The sequence below is a fragment of the Melopsittacus undulatus genome, chromosome 6 (assembly GCF_012275295.1).
Source record: "Melopsittacus undulatus isolate bMelUnd1 chromosome 6, bMelUnd1.mat.Z, whole genome shotgun sequence".
In the NCBI taxonomy this organism is placed as follows: Eukaryota; Metazoa; Chordata; class Aves; order Psittaciformes; family Psittaculidae; genus Melopsittacus; species Melopsittacus undulatus.
The window spans coordinates 28,094,875-28,113,932 of NC_047532.1; the positions used below are offsets into that span (position 1 = coordinate 28,094,875).

At 40.1% G+C, this 19,058-nt stretch overlaps 1 protein-coding gene across 1 annotated transcript in view; it reads left to right on the forward strand.

Annotated features, from left to right (window-relative positions):
• The window catches only part of LOC101872728 (notch receptor 2), an 86,931-nt gene that overhangs the window by 22,503 nt on the left and 45,370 nt on the right, over positions 1-19,058 (forward strand). Inside the window, exon 5 of the mRNA XM_034063486.1 lies at positions 6,300-6,422. Coding sequence (XP_033919377.1) covers positions 6,300-6,422 — 123 coding nt within the window. The remainder of the gene's footprint in view (positions 1-6,299; positions 6,423-19,058) is intronic.

Below are 19,058 nucleotides of genomic sequence, written 5' to 3' on the forward strand. Positions count from 1 at the left end.
AAAGGAAGAAAGGAAGAAAGGAAGAAGGCTAGAAATGACAAATTTCCTCAGAACCCTGTTAAAGGCAGAGAATCAAATAAGTGTAAGAACTTTGAGGTAAATGCAAGAAGATTAGGGTGGTATGTCTAATGACCATTTGGAATGCAAATTTCCATGAACATCTACAAGCACATAGGTTTGTGGTCAGTAAAGGCCACAGTTAACTTCAGTGCTTGAATGAAGATGAACATGTCTCTCTCATTCTCAGTCTTTAACCCGAAAAATATACTAGGTTCTATTACCTTCCTTTTCTCCTTCAATCCCTCCAAATTTTGAGATATTATTTCCAACTCACCACACCCTTTCTGCCCTGTAACATCACCAGATAAATGATGCTTACTTGTTTTCTGATGCCGTTAGCTTCCCTGAGCTCAAATGCTGTGTTCGCCCACAGCAGGGGCAGTATGCTTACTCAGGGTCATGGGCTATATTGGGTTTGTGTGTCAAGCTGGCCTCCAGTCAACAAGGGACCCATCTCTATAAATGACCGTATGTTATCTGGTTGGGACCTTGGTGGTCTCATCCTATCCTGCTCCTCCCCATCCACTTGGATATGGACCACAGGGCAGTACTAGTTGTCTTTGCATGTTAGGTTGTTGGTTTTTGTTGGGTTTATTTTTTTTATTTTTGGTCTGATATTATTTTTTTACTGAGTAATTCAACTCCATGGGAAACTGATTGTTTGGAAATGCTTTTGACTAGACTTCCTACTTAAGTGTATTGCAGTTTGGCACATGAACACTTGATATGTGGTAATCTAGAAAAGTAAACTCTGTTCCCTTAAGCATTTCTCTGTTGTTATTTATGTGAAAGATGTAGCTGCCATATACGGTTTAGGATGAATGTAGGGTGCCTGCATTCTCATGAGGATCATCTGGAGCAGCAGGTATGTGCAGAAATAGCATTTAGAACTTGTGAGAAATACTGTCTTTTTGGAGACCTTTGTCTTGAAGTATTTGCTCAAATGACTTTAAATGTGCATTGCCAACTTTAGTTAGTGCCTGCACAACTTTCTGGGTTTTCTGAGCAAGCATGTGACTTTTGAAGAATTTGGGAAAGTCGATCTTAAAATAGAAGGGATGTATCAACTTTATTTTTGTGTGAAAGCAACCATTTCTAGGCGTGCTTGAAGAAACAGTGCTTAACCCTACAGAGTCTTTGAAAATGCTGTATCTTAACTAACTGTTGCTCTTGGTGAATTTATTGATCTTCTGCTCTTCGTCTTTTTAATATGAAATGATAAATGAAGTATCTCAGGATTAACAGGCTTGATCAGAAATGCAAAAGTTTTTTAGTCAGATCTGTTTAGCAAGTTCAAGATCTTGTGCAGAAGCAGTGTGGTTGGGGGAAGAGGAGAAGACAGCAAAGTTTGAGGGATCAGATCCTGTAGAGCTGATAAGAAAGTTAACTTTCTTGATGCTCTTACAGGAGCATGAGACTGGGTAGGAGCACATTTTCCCTTAGACAAGCGTGTGGGCTGGCTAAACTATGGTCAGGAAATGAAAATGAGGTTACTATAGTAACAGCTACACACCTACACTGCTCACACACATTTTGGATTATTAGCTGCTTTTTTGGACTTGTTACACAACATTTATAGTGGGGGTGGGTTAATGCTGCTCTGAGAGTCTTCACTTCTGTGTTTCCTGTATTTGTTTTAGTTGGCCATGTTGTTTTGATGGCTTTATTTTTATTTTTTTTTAAACAAGCCATTTGAAGAAACAGCAAAGAAAGGGAGAGGTTGGAGAGCCTAAAATGCTTACATTAAACCCTTTGATAAAGGCAAGGCACACAGCTATTTCTTCCCCCTTAGTGCAGCATGCAGAGCAAAATTTCTGAAGTGTTGGAAAAGGTTCTGTCTGGGAAGGAAAGGTCAACAGAAAGAGAAGAAAAATGGTGATCTGTTTCACCCAGGGAAGATGTGAAGATGGCCTCCTCATCTGGAAGAGAGTTCCAAGATTATGGACTAAAAATTCCTTCTTAAACTCCCTCTCTGAATTGGAGCAATGCCAGTGGTACTGTGACTATAAATGGAATTGCTCTAGCCCTTCTTTCTGGAGTGTCTTAAGATGTTGCTATCGCTCAGCATTAAGGTCATAGAGGCAGAAGGCAGTTACATCTTGAATTGCTGGAATGTTTTTTGCTATGATTTTGTATCTTGTGATCTGTGAAACTGCTATAAATAAACTGATTGTGCTCAAGCAGCAATTTAGGCATAATTAGGTTACTTCTGGACTGGTCCTGAAATGGGTTCTTGTTTCTTGTAGGTGTTTTCTTGGTTTTTGAGTGAATATCATGTTTTGTAAATACAGATACGTGATAATGAAACCTTGAAAATGTGATACCCCTCCTACTCTGCCCCCCAGCCTGGAGTTACATGTTGGAGCATTTTTTCCTACAGTAGGACAAGTGATAATGTAGAGTGTAGTCAAGCTGCTATTTTAAACTCTCAGGTTCCCATTTCACTTGTGAATTTACACAAGCAAATTTTGCATTAGGTAATGAAGTCATGTGTGTTAGAAGTCAGCTTTTGGGGGCAAGTGTAAGTGAAAAGTTATATACTGTAAGTATTACAGCTGTATGAAAGGTAACTTCATATTTTCCATTTGTCTAGCATAATAATTTTTCCTCTGGGCTTTGGTGATTTAGGTAGAAACAAGGTGGTAAACAGGTGAGCCTGTTACACCAATCATAATAGAGAGTTGTAAAAAAAAATAAACACAAAACCATTTGTGAAAAACTTAACCTGAAGCATTAGCAACTCCCTTAAATATACGAATGAGCTTGTAGTTACAAATATTTGACAAAAATGGGAGTTCATTTGGCAACTAACCTTTTAATGGAATGTTAAACAAGTCAATAGAGGAAGTTCTTAGCTGGGAAAGTGATTATTCATTGTTATCCATCAAAATAATTACCCATTAACTAAGATAAGGACCCTAGGGAATTCCAAGGGCTTGTTCAGGAAACGATCTGTCAGGCTGGAGCAGGCTGTTTATGAGAGCTGGAACACTTCCTGGGAAGAGGAAGTAACCTCACGCCAGTTTGTAGCAGAGCGTTACATAGCACTGTATGGTGAGCATCATAGATGGGGTTTAGTAGACATACTGAAATACTGAAATTCCCGTGGTGGGGAAGACTCTGCTTTCTGAGATTTAGAGATGAGCCGTGTCCTATGGGGTGTGAGGTTCTGCATGACTGCAGTCTTAGAGTAAGAGATGGTGTGTGTGCCTGTGAGCTGGATTTCCTACATGGAGTAGCCCATCTCACATAGATTTCAAGAAGATGAATTGTTGGAGTTGCATCCAGGCAACTGCTCTTGGGCACCTGGTATGCATAACCTTGCTTCTGTGTTGAAATGATATAGGTCAGTTTTAATACTCTGAGATCTCTAATACATTGTCAATTTAGCAATAAACTTGATGTTTTCATTAAGGTATAATTTCCTGACCCCATAATTTATTGGCCCTGCAGAAAGGTGTAATTTATAGATTGAAATAAAGCTAAGGATTAAGATTTGGAGGGAATTGTGCATTATTGTGCTCTGGAATGGAGTGGAGTTTTCAGATGACATAGGAGTAAAGATATCTGCTTGTATCAGTGTGTATATTAGCAGAGGAACAGCATGCTGTTAGCAGTGGGAACACTTTTCCTCTTGAGGCTCTCATTCCTTAGTTTGATGTGCTTGGAGACATGGAGCAAAAGTCAGGATATGTATTGCAAACTGTTCTCTTGAAAAGAGAAAGCAAAGGACAACATGCAAGTCCCAGCACAGGGGGGAACAGGAAACAGCATCAGGTGTCCAGATACTTCAAAACAGTGAACTCTGGCTTTGTGAAAGAATCAGGTTATGTAACTGCAAAATCATACTGGGACCCAGCTTCAGAAAAGTTCATGTGTCTCAACAGCTTCATGCTTGTTGTGCCTCCAGTGTAGATGCGTTGACCCAAACAACTGTGACTAAATGACTGATTTTAAGAATGAAAGCTAAACTTTGCTAGGACAGTTCAATTTACAAATTAAGCAGATTGCAGTATTGTGGTGTAAGCAGGACTTGAAGAGGACACAAAAATCATGCCTTTCCAGCCTTGTATGTTCTGAAGCTAAACCAGAGTTGTTCTTAAGAGAGTAAGAGAAGTTTAAGAGAAGACTGGGAGTTGAGTAGTTACCAGAAAGGAAATGTGTGTTTTCTTTAGGTGTGCACTCAAAATCTTCACCATTTCAACCCTTCCTGGTTCCCTTTCTCCTGGAGATGTCTTTTGACTGCTCACACTTGTCTGTGGGTCATTTCTCTTCAACCTTTTACTACGTTGCTTTTTTTTTTCTTTTTTTGTTTATAGTCTACTATCACTAATGTTATCCTTTGGCTTTTAGTGTGGGATTAATGGTTTCCTGCATCTGCACGAGGTGCTTGAGGATCATCTCTTAGATTATAGTATAGCTGGTTAAAATGTAAAAATGTGCAATGGCTTGGTGAGGTTTTAGTATTCAGGTGACTTCCATGCTTTATTACTATTTATTATTGGACTGCTCCAAATTTGTGTGCAGCACAGGAAGATAGTTTTAAATAAATCCCTCCTCTCAGGAATTTGTTTACTAGAATGTAGGGTAGGTCTTCATATAGTCTGAGGTGAAGGGGTAAGAACATAAACCTTTTGTGTTTGTGGTTCTGGGTGTATTTCCATGCTGATCACATTGCTGACTTGAGTACCATCTGTGATCAGTGGGGTGTCTCTCAAGCTGGAAAGCAAGCTGATAGGTCACTACTGTGTTTTACAACTGAGCCTTTAGTCGTGCATGGTATAGCTTTATACAGTTTTAAACATAGAGATCTGATGCTGATTGTGTTCCTTGCTAGCTGATCCTCAGCAGCTTTTGCCAGGAAGGTGCTGTTGTGATGATTAGGACTCAGACTAACCATGTTATATTTCTTCATTTTAGCCTTCCCTGCTGCCATGATATTTGCAGGATCTTGGGCAAAGGCAGGAGGGGCTTTGAAAGTGTTGGTGTTGGTGCAAGATGCTAATGCACTTGTTAAAACTTGACAACAGCACTCTACTTCTGACTCTGACCTGTGGTATTGGAGAACTTTAATAAGAGATGGGAATACATACAAATCATCTCAAGTCTCTCTGGAGAAGCTGTGTCAGGGCTTTACAGTCTGCCTCATCTGCCACACAGCATGATCTGCATTACACCAGATGTTGCTTGGAAGGGTCTATTTGACTTGACACAGATGTTATGGAAGCATTTGGAGCAGGGCATCAAAAGTAGAGGGGTTAAAGCATAATTTTGGATGAGAGGACTGTGTCATACTAATATTACATTCCAAAGCAGTGAAGAGGCAGAGCTGCTGTTTTAAATTAATGTGTGTGTTCTGGAATCATTTATTTCATCCACATTTGCATGCATCCACTTATGCTTTGATAAACAGTGCTCTCATCCAGCAGAAATGGCAAGTTTATTTAATGAAGCATGAAGTAAATCAGCAGGAGAAATTGAGGGGAAGATGGACTGTTGATGATTCCCTTCCTTAATATCCCCACTTCTACTTATTTGAAAGTAGAGGGAGATCTAGCATGGGTATTTTGCCATTATGGCTACATTCATTAGAAGCCTTGATTTTTTCATTGAGGAACATGTCTGGTTTCTTCTGCTTTTCAGTCCCGGCTTAGTGTACAAGTATCACTTGGGTGGTGGCTGATTTGTTGGTTGACAGACTTAGGTCTAACACTGAAGAGGTCCAGATCAGGAATTTGGAAGCTCATTTTCAAAGCATAGGAGATCTTTCTCTGACATAGCTAAGGTGTGTGAAACTATGCTAAGGTGTTCATAAAGTGAATGCCAGGTACTTCTTTTGCCATGGGAAAAATTTGTCCTGGTTCATGCTCTAGCTGCTGTGTTTGGGCATTAATGAGCTTACATGATAGTAAAATAAATGTCTTGGTCTTTTGACCAAGTTTGCTTTGAATGACAGTGCTCATTAGTCACTTAAAAAACCCCAACCCTTTCTGGTTGTGAAAACCTGTTAGGCCATCTGTCCACGGCAGTAGTGTTTTAACTGTGTAATCTGACCTGCATACTGTCAGCAGAGGCATTTAACGAAGTTTGTGGTCAGCATGCTACATTGAGGTTCACCATGACTAGGTTAACAGTGCAAGTGTTTAACAAAAAAAGGGGGAAGCTGTATGTGAGGGGTGAGTTCTCTTCAAAAGAGGCTGGAACCCCTTTTCAGTCCGCTGTGTTTCTGCTCTGTCCAGGTTTCGAGGGAAGAGTCTGCGGGCACAACGTTGATGACTGCCCAAATCACAACTGCCAAAATGGGGGTATATGCGTGGATGGTGTGAACACATACAACTGCCGCTGCCCACCACAATGGACAGGTACGTACTATGGAAAACAAATGCAGGACTTCTGGCCTTCACCCAGAATACAACTGGAGTTACATACAGCTGAAGGCAGCTCATGTCTGTGCCTTGTTCTGCAGTCTGGGGAACAGATGCCAATGAAACCCTTTAAAGAAAACCGTGCATCAAAGCCACCACAATGGAGGGCAATTTCCCATTGCATCAGGCAGTATTACAGGCTTATGCATGTGTGTTTGACAGTCAGGTACTATGGTTCATGAGCTGCAGTGTAGTGCCAATATCAGAGCTGTGCTTCTTGTATGAATTGCTTTGTAAGAGGGTATGAGTTTTCCAAAAGTACAAAACATGGCTTTGCTATTATGGGGGAGTGCATATAGCTGTGCTTTGTTGATATGTTTGGGGGTATTTTTAACCTGGGATAATGATCCTCATGTAGGTAATAGTAGCACTGCTGAAGAACAAGTCAGGTCTGAAAGGAAACATAGGTGGGAGAAAGGGAGGAAAGAGAAGTGTATGTATGGGAAGATGTGTTTTTGCTACAGTCCTGCTGTGACTAATTTTTATCTAGAGTTCTCTGACTAGCACAGCTACTTTTGCTTCATAAATGAGTCTGCTTGAGTGTGTAGGGGGGAAACGTGTGAATTTCAAGAAAGTGTTATGCATGATATAAAGAAGCAGTTTACAGGAAATTCAGTGTCATATTTAGTCACAAAATGTCTCCATACCTCAAAAATAAACAAATACCTCCAGTTTTGGTATGGGTTTTTTTGAGTCATACTAGGTATTCTTAGCTGGCACACTTTTTTCAGTTGCATATAATTTTGCCCATCTTTCAAAAATTGTAGCTGGAAAAAAACCAAACAAAACCCCAACAACAGCCCTAAAACTGGAAAACTGAAGTATGAACTCAATTTTCATTTTTCCTTTAATGAAGTAAATGGGGATACTTGTGCTGATGTTCCTTCAAAACCTGAGAAGGCAGTTCAAGCTTAGTTCCAGAACATTTTTCTCTGTTTCTAGGAAATACTACCTTTGAAACTTGAATATCTCACAGTGAGTGGCACTACATGTGTAGTTCAGACAAATAGACTGTGAGGAGTTTGGCTGGAAACAGGAACTTTATGTTATTCTAGCTTTTCTCCTTGGCAAGTATCATTCTCGTAAACCAGTTGTCACTAACTGCAAAGGAGGCTGCCAGTTAAGAGCTCTCATTAACTCAAAAGAAATTACATGTTCTTAAGCAAAGTTAAAACCACAGAAGAGTGAAATTCACCACTGCTTGCTCTTTGAAACTATATGTAAATAGGAGAAAATGAGTCCTGTCCTTAATGAGCAAGTACCCTTGCTTCTATACTGCTTCTCTGTCTATATGTCTTTAAAGCCTGCAGAAAGTGAAACCTGCAAAGGAAATCAGAGAGCTTGGTTGTGGAGCCAAAAGCCCTTCAGTGACCCCTAAAATTTTGTTCCATGCCACAGAAATGATAAACTGTCAGTAGTAAATTAATCTCGGGTTTATTCCTGAAGCGTAGAGGGTATGATGGATTATGAGCATGTACTATGTATTTAATCTACAAGGGATTATTTTGCTTTGTAGAGGTATCATAAGCTTAGTTTAGTTTACAGGATTTGGGTGGATAGCTGCTGTCAGATAGGATGATTTCTGCAGCTCATCTGGAAGAGACCTTGGTGGTACTAGGCTGTGGTTCTGTTTGTTTTTGTGGTGGATTGTCTCTTAGATTCACCACTGAAGTTCTTTGCAATGCAGTTGTGGCAGTTCCCTCTCTGAAGTTTTTAAGGATTCTGATTAGCATTGGGAAAAATCGTTAGACCTGTGTTGTGGCATAGTCTTGTGCCATCTTTATTCTGTGTGCAGAGTCTCTTCAGAAAAACTTATGTGCATGAAGGGTGCTTCTCTTTGGTGAAAACCTGGAAAGACAGACAAGTCTTGTATTCCCATGGCTTTCTAAAACAATTTAATGGAATGTGCTTTCTGAGAATTTCCTTTGTTTATAGTGAAGTTAAGGTTATCATCACAGCAGTAGTTTTAGGTGATGGCTTCTCAAGGCCATTGATTTTCTAGACTTAGGAATCGGGTCACTTTGGAACTAACCCTTGTTTCACTTCTTAGGAAACAGCAGCTTGGCTGTTTGTACAGTGAGAGTCAGAGCCTTTGGGGAACTGAATTGTCTTGCTTGAAGTGAATGGTGCTGCTTTCAGTGTTCATACTAAAACATAAGTAACTTCAGAAGTAGCTATGCATGTTCATACTGGCCAGTGTTTGACACATGTAGGGCAGTAGCTCTGTTCATCCACAGGATGTATTAGTTATAGCCGTTCCAGTGCCTGTGCAGTGAAACGATCTTGGTCAGCTGGCCTTTAAGAATTCATTTATTGTGTCTGTAATATTCTACTTGCCTAATAAATGTGCTTGCAATTGATGTCCCATGACACCCTGAAACCCTGTCCAGCTCAACAGTGAATGCAGCCATGTGGTGTGAGTGAAGAAATGTCATGCAAGTAATTTGAATGCCTCTTGTTCTCATGTCCTGCAGGTCATCCTAGCAGTGACTCTGCTCTGTCATCTCAGTAGCATTTTCTTAGGAGAAGCTTATTTCTCTGAATAGACATCAATCCCTTTTCTTCATCTTCAACTAGACACCAAGAAAATGCAGGGTAACAGTACACATTCATCTTGGAGACATGAGGGGTGACACTAAGGCAAGGCAGTAATAGTTTGGAGACAGACATGACTTTTTTTCAAGGTGAAACTGCAGGTGATGCTGACAGGAGTAAACTATAATAAAAAATGAGTTACTCAGCAATAAGGAAATGTTGTGTAAATGCAGGCATGTCCTTTGCACAAATATGGTTATAACATTATAAATCATCTCTAAGGTAAGTGAAGAGGGAAGAGCTGAGCAAACAACTCTTTCCAACTCTCTCCTGATAAATGCTTATAGCCCAACAGTGTTGAACTATGAGAGCAAATACTTAAGGAAATCAAAACTTTCCAGTGAGACCTTGAGGTTAGAGGGCATTATGTGCTTCTTGGGGGGGGAGAGGGGGGGAGGGAAGGGAAAGGCCCAAATGCGCATGTTTCTAAGTAAACATCGGCCAAAAATGAAAGTATGTTGAAATTTCTAAAAATAGGTAACAGTGTAGATGTGCTGCGTTCATAAGGGTTCTGCAGCCTCTTCTTTGAGGTACTTACTTGTCAGATAATCTTGGAGAAGTTTAAATTGGTCTGCTTGCAGTTTCAGTCTTTACTTGATCTTTGTGCTGTGGATGGTGATAGGGTATGTTTGCATAGAGAAATGAGTCCCATTGCTTGCTAGAAAAATCAAGAGACTCTACTGCATCTGATGAAGAATAGTTTTGTGTAAATATTGAAGCATCCTTTACTGAAACAGAATCTGTCCCAATTCCTTTTGGTAAGCACCTGCCTCTTGGAATTCCCTGACAGGTGGTGGGCTGGACTATGGAATTATGTTTTGTTTTGGTTTTTTTTTTTTTTTAAATGCTTTTTCTGCTTGCCAGTGGAATCCAGCTTTGGAGACACTGTTTGCTTTTAGTCTGGTTTCCTGTCCTCAGAGCTCACCATTCCTTTCTTGTTGAAGCGCTTTCCTTCTCTTTCTCATTTTGCTCCTTTTTTTTCCAGAAAGATAAAATCTTGCCTTTCAGTAACGAAGAGAAATTCCTGCTGTCACTAATGTTATTGCTACCTTCCAAGTTCTCCTATTTCATATGGTTATAGTGATTGTCAACCTCATAAACTTGTAACTGGCAAGATGATCTTGGATGTGTTTTGGTGAAACTGGCCCAGATCTTTCCTGTTGCTGAGTGTTAACTGATTGTTTGTTTAAGGATGACTTTATCTTCTCCCAGGCTAAATCCTTTGTCAGAATTAGTGTGCATTGGGTCCTTTCAAGGCACAATATTGCAGGTCTTTCTTGGAAATAGGTCAGGATGCTTTTGTGAAAGACTCAAGTGTGTTCTTCTGTGCATGGCAGGTTAGAGAATTTGGTGTGGTTTAAGTGTCATTTGAATCAAAATTAGCTAAAAATCCTTGCTAATGACTGTGCCACTGTGAAGGCTCTCATTTATGCTGATGTTCTGCAGCAGTTAAACCAGCCTGATGAGCTCACTGTGGTCTGAGGAAGAAGGTGTCTTTGCCTTCTCTCACTGCTCCCAGCCACTGTCCCCCTTCCCCTAAGCTGGCTCTGGTTATTTGTTGGAGCATGCCGCTTTAGCTCACTAATCTAGTAAAAAATCCTGTCCAGCTGCTTTTTATTTTTATTTTTTTGTGTGTGGGATCAGGAATTAAAATTCACGGAGCAGTCTCATGGGTGAGCGGGTGCAGAGGAAGCGATGGCAGTCCAGGGCTGCAGAGTCATGTGGAAGTCTAGAGTGTCCTTCCACAGGATACGGTGAAACCAGCTGAGGGTTTCAAGGCTGCTCAGACATTCCAGACTACAATTCATAGAAAGGAACAAGGCTTTTTTTAAAATGCAGTTGTTCACTCTGTTGACCTAACCTATGCAGCTTTGTGTCAAGAAAGGTGATTTGAGAATTTGGGTACTGAAGTGATTCATAATATAAAATGCGCTTTACTGAGAAAGACTCCTACTTCACTGTTGAAAGCTTGCAGTGTTTAGAGGATCACTGTCAGTCTAGCCCAAATCACCTTTCAGGAGTGGTGCACAGCAGAGATTAAGATTTGTATCCTCTGTTGAGTTAAATCTTATGCACAGTTTGTGCCTGAAGTACTGCATCAGGAGTTGTGGGATGAGTCTCTGGGTTTTAGGGAACGCACTGTCCACACAAGTGGGTTTTGGAAGATGTACGTTATAGTCCTTCAGTTGCAGGCTTGGTCTACTTGTCTCCTTTCATTATTTCTACCCCTGTGGCTGGGAAGGCAAGACTCCCATGGCACTTGTATTTATTTAAGCTTTGTTTTCCCCTGAAAAGGGGGCTCCAGTGAACTGTACAATTTAAAATCTGGGCGACCTTTGTCTCAAGGGAAGCACAGTGTGCTAACAGCTGACTCCAGCATTGGGAGTTAGCTTAAGAAGCAAATGTTTGTCTTGAGCAGAAAAGCTCTTCAGGCAGCAAGGCCATGCTTTTTAATTAAAATAGCTGTTAGCTCGGTCATATGCTCTTAAACACTAGCACAAGGGTTACTTTCTCTGCAGAGCTTTAGGCAGGAATTTTTGAAGGGTGGAGTTAAGGGTTTGATTTGTATTTAATTAGAGTAATATTTGCTCCCTGCCTTGGTTTTCTTTCAAAGTCCCAGCCTTAAACTCTGGGCAAATGTGACTTTTCTTTGCTCAGAAGGGGGGATAAACATCAAAAGGCCGTCTTTTAACATTGTAATGCAAGATTGTATGCTCTGGTATTTTGCTTTTTAAAACTTCCTTTGCCAAATTCCACTTTCCTCAGCTTCTGTATCACCAAGTATACAGTAATAAGCCATTCTAACTTAGTGTTCAAAAAAATACTGCCTTGCTGAAATACTTCAGAGGCTAGAAATGTAGAGGAACTTACACTAGATGACATGGACCATAAATGTTGAACATGCCAGTCTCCTAAATGAGCGAATATACATCCTGTTATTTTCCATAGAGTATTGATTATTACCTACCAGAGCATGCTGTTGAGGTTGCACTCTGTTTCTGGTTGGCAGGCACATACAAAATGTGCCAGGAGCAGTCTTTACCTTTGTATTAGCACAAGGAGGCTGGGACAGACTGCCACAAGAAGTGCAGTCATCTTTCCCAGTTGTGTAGCAATGGTAGACTTTCTGGTGCCTTTCCAGACTTTACTAAAAAGCATAGTAACCTCTTTGGTGCTGGCTGAGATCCATCTACACCAAACTTGGCAAATGATTTGCTGGTGATTTGCTGTCGCTACATACAGTAGTATCTCCAAGAGACAGTTCTCTGAAAGGGGCCAAGAGGGATTACGATTCTTTTTCTTCCTTCATGTTTGAACTGGCAGATACAAAGGGAGCAGGGAGCGTGTGGCAGCCCCTGGAGCTGACAGCTCTAAGCTTGAATGTACAAATGATTTGAAGCATTAGACATAAACTTTATCCTGGATGTTGTTTGTTTCTTTTGCAGTACTTGATTCCAGAGTTGTGCAGAGCATGTATTTCAGTGACATTAAAAGTTACACCATTAGTCAGAACCTTTATATCCAGTATAGTTTCTGGAACACCCACCACTATTTCCCACTTGTTTTGTGCTGCTTTCCATTTCCCATCAGCAAGAGTTAGCTGTAATAAAACACCCGAGATGTTAATAGCTGGACTGATCTGACTATGGAATGACAACATCCAGTTTAGACTATGCTCCTGCCTTTTCCCTTGTGTCTTTGGTGACTTTCCAGACTGGGAAATACTCTTTGTAATCTCCTGTGGAGTTGTCTTTAAGTTTTCAGTATACCTTTCATGTGTCTGGCACTAAAACAGAATAGGCTAGACCACTCTGGTGAGGCTGGTTTTGTGGATGTGTGCTGTGAGACCAGGCTAATAGGTAATAGTTGTTTTGTCTGCAGCTCACTTGTTTCTGGCAGTTTCTGTCCCTTTTCTTGTACTTGGAATGAGGTGATTTGTCTTTGGATAATTACTGAAGATGTGCTGCTGAGATAGCTTGGGAATATGAAACTTGTATTGTAAGGTTTGGCTCCAGCTATTACATTGTTTGCCTTGCAGATCTTTTCACTTGTTAGGTATTTCCCTGATTCACTGGATTTTCCAGATGAGAAGGGCAAAATGGCGAGTAGCTTGGTGATGTGTATTTCCTTTTGGTTACTTCTCTATTCTGCTGCTGTCCCCAGTCATTTTACCTACCACCTTCATATTAAAAGTCTGTCATAAGTGCATCACTAGTAATTTTTAATTAATTTTGTTCTGTTTACTTGTATTACTGCCTCTGAAAAGCTCTGTCAGAACTGCCTGCTCTAGCCAGTAGTCTGTGGGGAGTGATTTAAGGCAGTATTTAATGGATCAGGGCATGTGTAAGTCTCTTAAAGCCCAGAGTTTTGTATATGGGGGTTGTAAAATCCCTTGTAAAAGCCCATTAGTTCCACTATATGCTTCCCAGTGCGGTTATGAAATTAAACTCTTTTCTCCTCCACATTAGCCTAAAATAAACACAGATGTTTACTCTTCTCGCTACAACAGAAGCTTCATTTCAATTGTTCAAATTCTGTATTAAGCTCTTAGATTTTATGATAACTTGGATGGCATTTGATATTGCCCAAGATACAATAGATCTATTAAAGCAAAAAATCCAACACCTGAGGTTTGGGCATGGCTGCTTACTGCTTTGTTGTGCTGTAGTCCTATATTTCTATATTCCCCCTTTCCTGGGGAAGGAGCACTTTTCCGAGAGCTGTTGTGGCTCTCACTTCAGTTCAGTTAGAGAACTCCTGCAAAGTAAAAAAATACTTGGCTTCAGTCCTGTTTTTAGGAGAAACTCCTGTAATACTTAAGCAGGGAAGACCTTTACTAAACACACATACAACTGGGGTCACTTTTTGGAAATGTAAACAGTGTAGTTCATTGAATTCTATGTGTGGCTGAAGCCATTCTTGGAGCTGAAAGCAGTGTTTGTATTCACTGGATTCCTTGCAGGGAGCTGCAGAGATGGCTCTGTTGGAGGGTTTGGAATTTAGATGTGATCTGGACATCACACTTGATCCCTTTCAGTATTATCTGTCTATTGCTCTGGATTTTCTTCTCTGTATAAAGGTTTTGCCTCTTCAGAGAAGTTTAAATTTATTTGATTTGAGATACCTTATGTCAATTAAATCAGATTATGTAAATGATCAAATACTTTCTTTTGTGTATGTCCCTGTAATAATCTGTTTCTTCCTATATCTCCCCTGCAATAACTGTTGTATTATACTTTTTCTCATCTTTCTCCCTTTGTGGGTACAATTGCTTTGTAAGTGTTTTAGAAAATTCTTCTCTCCATCAGTCTGTAGGACTCTGAAGTCTGCCCCTTTTCAGATTTGGTCTATTCAAATGTGGTGACTTCAATACTGCAAAATGTATTCTAGACTGAAGCTATGCCACACCTATTGCACAACAGCTGTTTGCATTATTCTTCCTTGTAGTCAAATGTCTTGTCAGCAATGTTTATTTTGTTGATTAAAGCTGTGATTGAGCAGAGGTCCCCACTGAACTCTTCCAGGGAAGCTGAAGTGTTTCCTCAAGGAGTGCCTAACCTAAACCTTTTGCAACAAATCTGCTTTTGTATTTTAGTTGGCGTTTGTGCATCAAGCCTTGTCTGCTGTTGCACTGCCCAGCCACCTTGATTGGTTGCATGAGTATGTAATTCCCTGGCTTTCCCTTGGATAATATAAGTATTATTTTGTTAAAGATATCACTGCCTACTGTTCATCTCCTTCCAGGCCATTAATTAAATGTTTCAGTGCCTGTATGTATTCATAAATAGTAACTTCTTTTTTTTTCTTAAGGGCATATGGCCAGTTCTGTGAGTTAAAGATCAGTTGAATGTTTTTACATGTACACAATTCAAACCCATGGGAGCTAAAGTAGTTTTTGTAACCACCATTTTACTAGAAGGCCATGTAGTTCCATGCAATTTTTCCTTTACTTTTCCATTTGCTGAGGAGACTCACAAAGCAGCTTGAGGAAATAGAGCTTTGACCTGACTGACCAAGATGCGTTGGGTTATGCTGTCAATGCAGATGTTTTCCTTATGTTATAAGAAAGAACTGGACAGAGAAATGTCTTTCCCCGGTCAGATGCAGTCTTCCAGCTGGCATCCTGAATATACACATGGGTGGTTAGAGATGGGAAGAAACTGCATAGCCCCTTGCAGTGTGTCATTGCTAACCTTCTGCCACAGGTAGATTTGTTCATTTGTACAAATACTGTTTCTTATCTCTTAGTCTGTTCCTGAGATTTGATAAGATGCCATTCACCTTCTCACCTAGTAGTCCTTTGAAACTTGGAGGAAAAAATGTAAACAGTTCTAATGAGCCAGGCTTTCTTCAGCTATACTGATGGTATTCAAAAACCATACAACAATCTTTGTAATACTTCGTGAAGTAAATCTTTCATAGAGTGTTTGTCTAGATCTGGTTTATAGATTCACAGATAGCCCTTTCAAGAGAGCTGGTGAGCTCTTCCCTGCATACCCCAGCCACTAGCATGGAGTAAATGACAAACTTCTGGTGAGGTACTGAGAGAATGAAGGCATAAGAACTTCTGGTAACCTGATGCTCCTCTTACAGTGAGTCTTCTAAGACCTTTAGGACCAGTTTGTCATTCTCACTGGCATATCTTTCCTGTCCAGTATCACTAAACTTTTAAGGTATTCTCACTTCCAGCTCAGTCCAAGCCCAGTGCTGTTGTGGTTTTGAGAAAAAAGGACATTGCTTCCTCTTCCCAGCTCAGTTTTCAAGGAGCCTATTATTTTTCAAGGCACAGGAAGGTATTTGCATCCTTTGTCCTACTAAATGTTTTTAGTGCTTAAACTTAGTGTGAGATCTCTCAGAGACTTTAGCCTCTGGTACTCCAGCTGTGCATCAGCAGTCTTTCCTTCTGGAGAGCTGTTAAGAGGCCAAGAAAACTTTCTCCTTTATGGAAAGGCTGCTTTGCTAAAGATGAAGACCTCTGAACTGACTGAAGGTCTCATGTTCAGCTGCAGGATCAGTGCAGTAGCAATTGGGCTTTATTCAAATCTATGGTTCAGCAGGGTCAACTTTTGGAGATGTCTGCTGCTTCCCAGGGTGACTGTTTTGGTTTCTTATTTGCTCAAGCTAATGCTCTACTTTTTCAGTGTAGGATTCTACTCATTTTGTGTGCTATCTGCCTTACCTTTATAAATCAGATTTTATTTTCTTTTTAACATAAAGACCTGTAGGAGAAGGGGCTGGGTGTTTCTCATCAATGAAATCCGGTACAACTGTTTGAGGGGCCTTACAGTCATAGAATCATAGAATAAACTGGGTGGGAAAAGACCTCAAAGATTATCAAGTCCAACCATTATCCCAGGACTGCCAAGAGCACCACTAAACCATATCACTGAGGTACTTATCTGTATGGTTTTTGAGCACTACCAGTGTGATTCCACCACTTCTCTTGAACCACTACATCCTGTGTCTCTCTAAAGAGAAGCTCCTGGAGTTCGTGTCCAGTTCCTGCTGGTCTGAAAATGGGAGCAGTCAAAGCAGCAAACATGTCTGTCTTACTCCAAATGGCTTTTTTGAGGGGAAATATGCAGGAAGTAACTTAGTTTCATAGTGGGCAAAAAGTGCTAAGAGTCAAAGGCTGTTCCCCTTTTCTACTTCTAGTTTTCAATTTTGAAATACCACATGGACTAGCTGTTTACTTTGTACAAGGTCACTTAGAACCTGAGTCGGCATTTTGCTTATTTCCCAGGCTCTGTAAATATCAAGGTCAGGTTAGGCTTTTATTAGCTTCTTAATCTGTGTTTCCTTTTTTGTTGTCTTTTTGTATGTTTCTACATTTCCATTAAAATACTGTACAGATAGTGTATTTGTGCTTGCTTTCATTAGCTGACCCTATATTTACTATGTTTCAGCAATTTAATTGAAACTAGTAAGAGCACAAAAAATACCTACAGAATCTTGTAGCTAAATGAATTAACGCTTAGCTGGAGAAGTTGTGACATTCAAAAGGACTGGGGTTCTGGAGATGGGTATTACACTGTACAATTCATAATGGAGTTTGCACTCGGAAGTTGAATTTCAGTTCTGTGAATGAAAAACTTGGTTCTTCCTAAAACTCTTTATGAGCAGAAAACAAGCCTGCTAGGTACATGGCTACAAATAAATATACTTAGTTCAGTTACAGTTAAGTTAACCAGCATCCCTTAAGCAAAATGTTTCAGAGATCTTCTGTTTCATTTGATTTATATCTGATATTGCAGAGAAGAGTCTTTTGCAGAATATTCAGTGAGAAGTTTTAAATTCTCATTTATGTCTGACACTGAAAGGAACTTCTGTCTCTGCTGTAAAAAAAATCATTCAGGAGGCTCTCAGACACTACCTTGAAGACCTAGGCCATTAACAACAGAAGTGTCAAATCTTCTCTTGGCAGCACCTGCCCAAAATATTAACCTATTTCTGTCATTTGCACAAGGAGTTAAAGTCTCTACTGAAGGCAGATCAGCCCTTTTTAAAGAATGAGAGGTGGCCATCCTGCAATTCCACTGAGAATGAAGTGATGATGCTCTGGGGGAGGGCATTCTTTAAAGCCGTTTATAAATGTGTATGCTGGTTTTGGTGGGGGGAAAGGGTGGGACACAGTGGGATGGGGGGGGATGGGTGCACACAAACACCAAGAAAACAAACAACAAACAACCCCAACCAACCAATCAACAAAAAATCCTAAATGAAAAAAACCCTTGCAAAACTCTGTGTAGACGAATTACAATATAGACGGTTAATTCCATATTGTTAGCACCCAAAGATTCAAAACCGCCAAATAAGCAATCAGACCAGCCCATCTGAAAACCTTTGTTTCTCTTTTGGGAAGATTTTGGGCTACAGAATGCATTTCCAAGCCACTGGAGCCCTACTTCAGCAATAAGGGCCCAAGCGTTTTCAGCCTATTTGCCAGCTCTGGTGAAGAAATGCCTTGGACTTCTTACTGGGATTTATAGTATTTTAAAGCATAGTTCCAAAATCTTTCCGAAGCTTACATTGCCTGGTGGTCACGAGACTGAGAACTTGGAACATATCAATCTAACTGTTAATGTTTACCTTAGGTTGTTTTTGATTTGTATATTTTTGCCCAGAAGTTGAGTCTGGGTTTCAATTACAGTTTCAAGAAATAACAAGTTTTTAAATTAAAATATTCAATAGTAAAATGCAATAGTTAGTAGTTCATTTACACCCCTCATGTTGATTCGAATTTCCTTTGGTTTTAAAACATATTTCATTAAGAGGAAGCTCTGTTTGATTCATATTCATAATTAAATATATATATATGATTGTGATCTGGTAGCTGCAAAAAGAGTATTAGTAATCAGAGAAGCTAAGTGAAGATCAAATTTGAGGAGCTCACAAGTGGTGTGGTCTTGAAATACAGTTGAATTGCTCAGAGGATTTTAAGCTCAGCTTTTTTTCTCCTCCTGTGGAGACACTGATATACCTTTTAAAAGTTTGTTTTAGTTTAGGGTGTGGAACTATGAAATACCCTGCGTCCTAGACTTACTGCAAGGGTATCAGTGATGTTATTTGAAAATGCTCTTTCTGGCAGCGGAAAATAAGTGCTAGGAAGAAAAAATATTTAAAAAATCCTAGCTGTTGGTGTTACAAGTGACACTTGAAATGGGAAGTTACAACCAAGCACAGGGGGGGGTTGTATGAGGGGTTATTTTTCTTACCTTTGCTTAAAAAAATAAAAATAAACTCCACCACAAAACACAGGCACACCCCTCACCTCCACCATCCCACAGAAAAATTCCACAGAACATTATATTTGCAGAGTCACAGAATGGTTTGGGTTGGAAAGGATCCTAAGATCATCTGCTTCCCAATCCCTTGCCATGGGCAGGGATACCTCACACTAAACCATGTCACCCAAGGCTCTGTCCAGCCTGGCCTTGAACACTGCCAGGGATAGGTCATATACCACTTCTCAGGGTA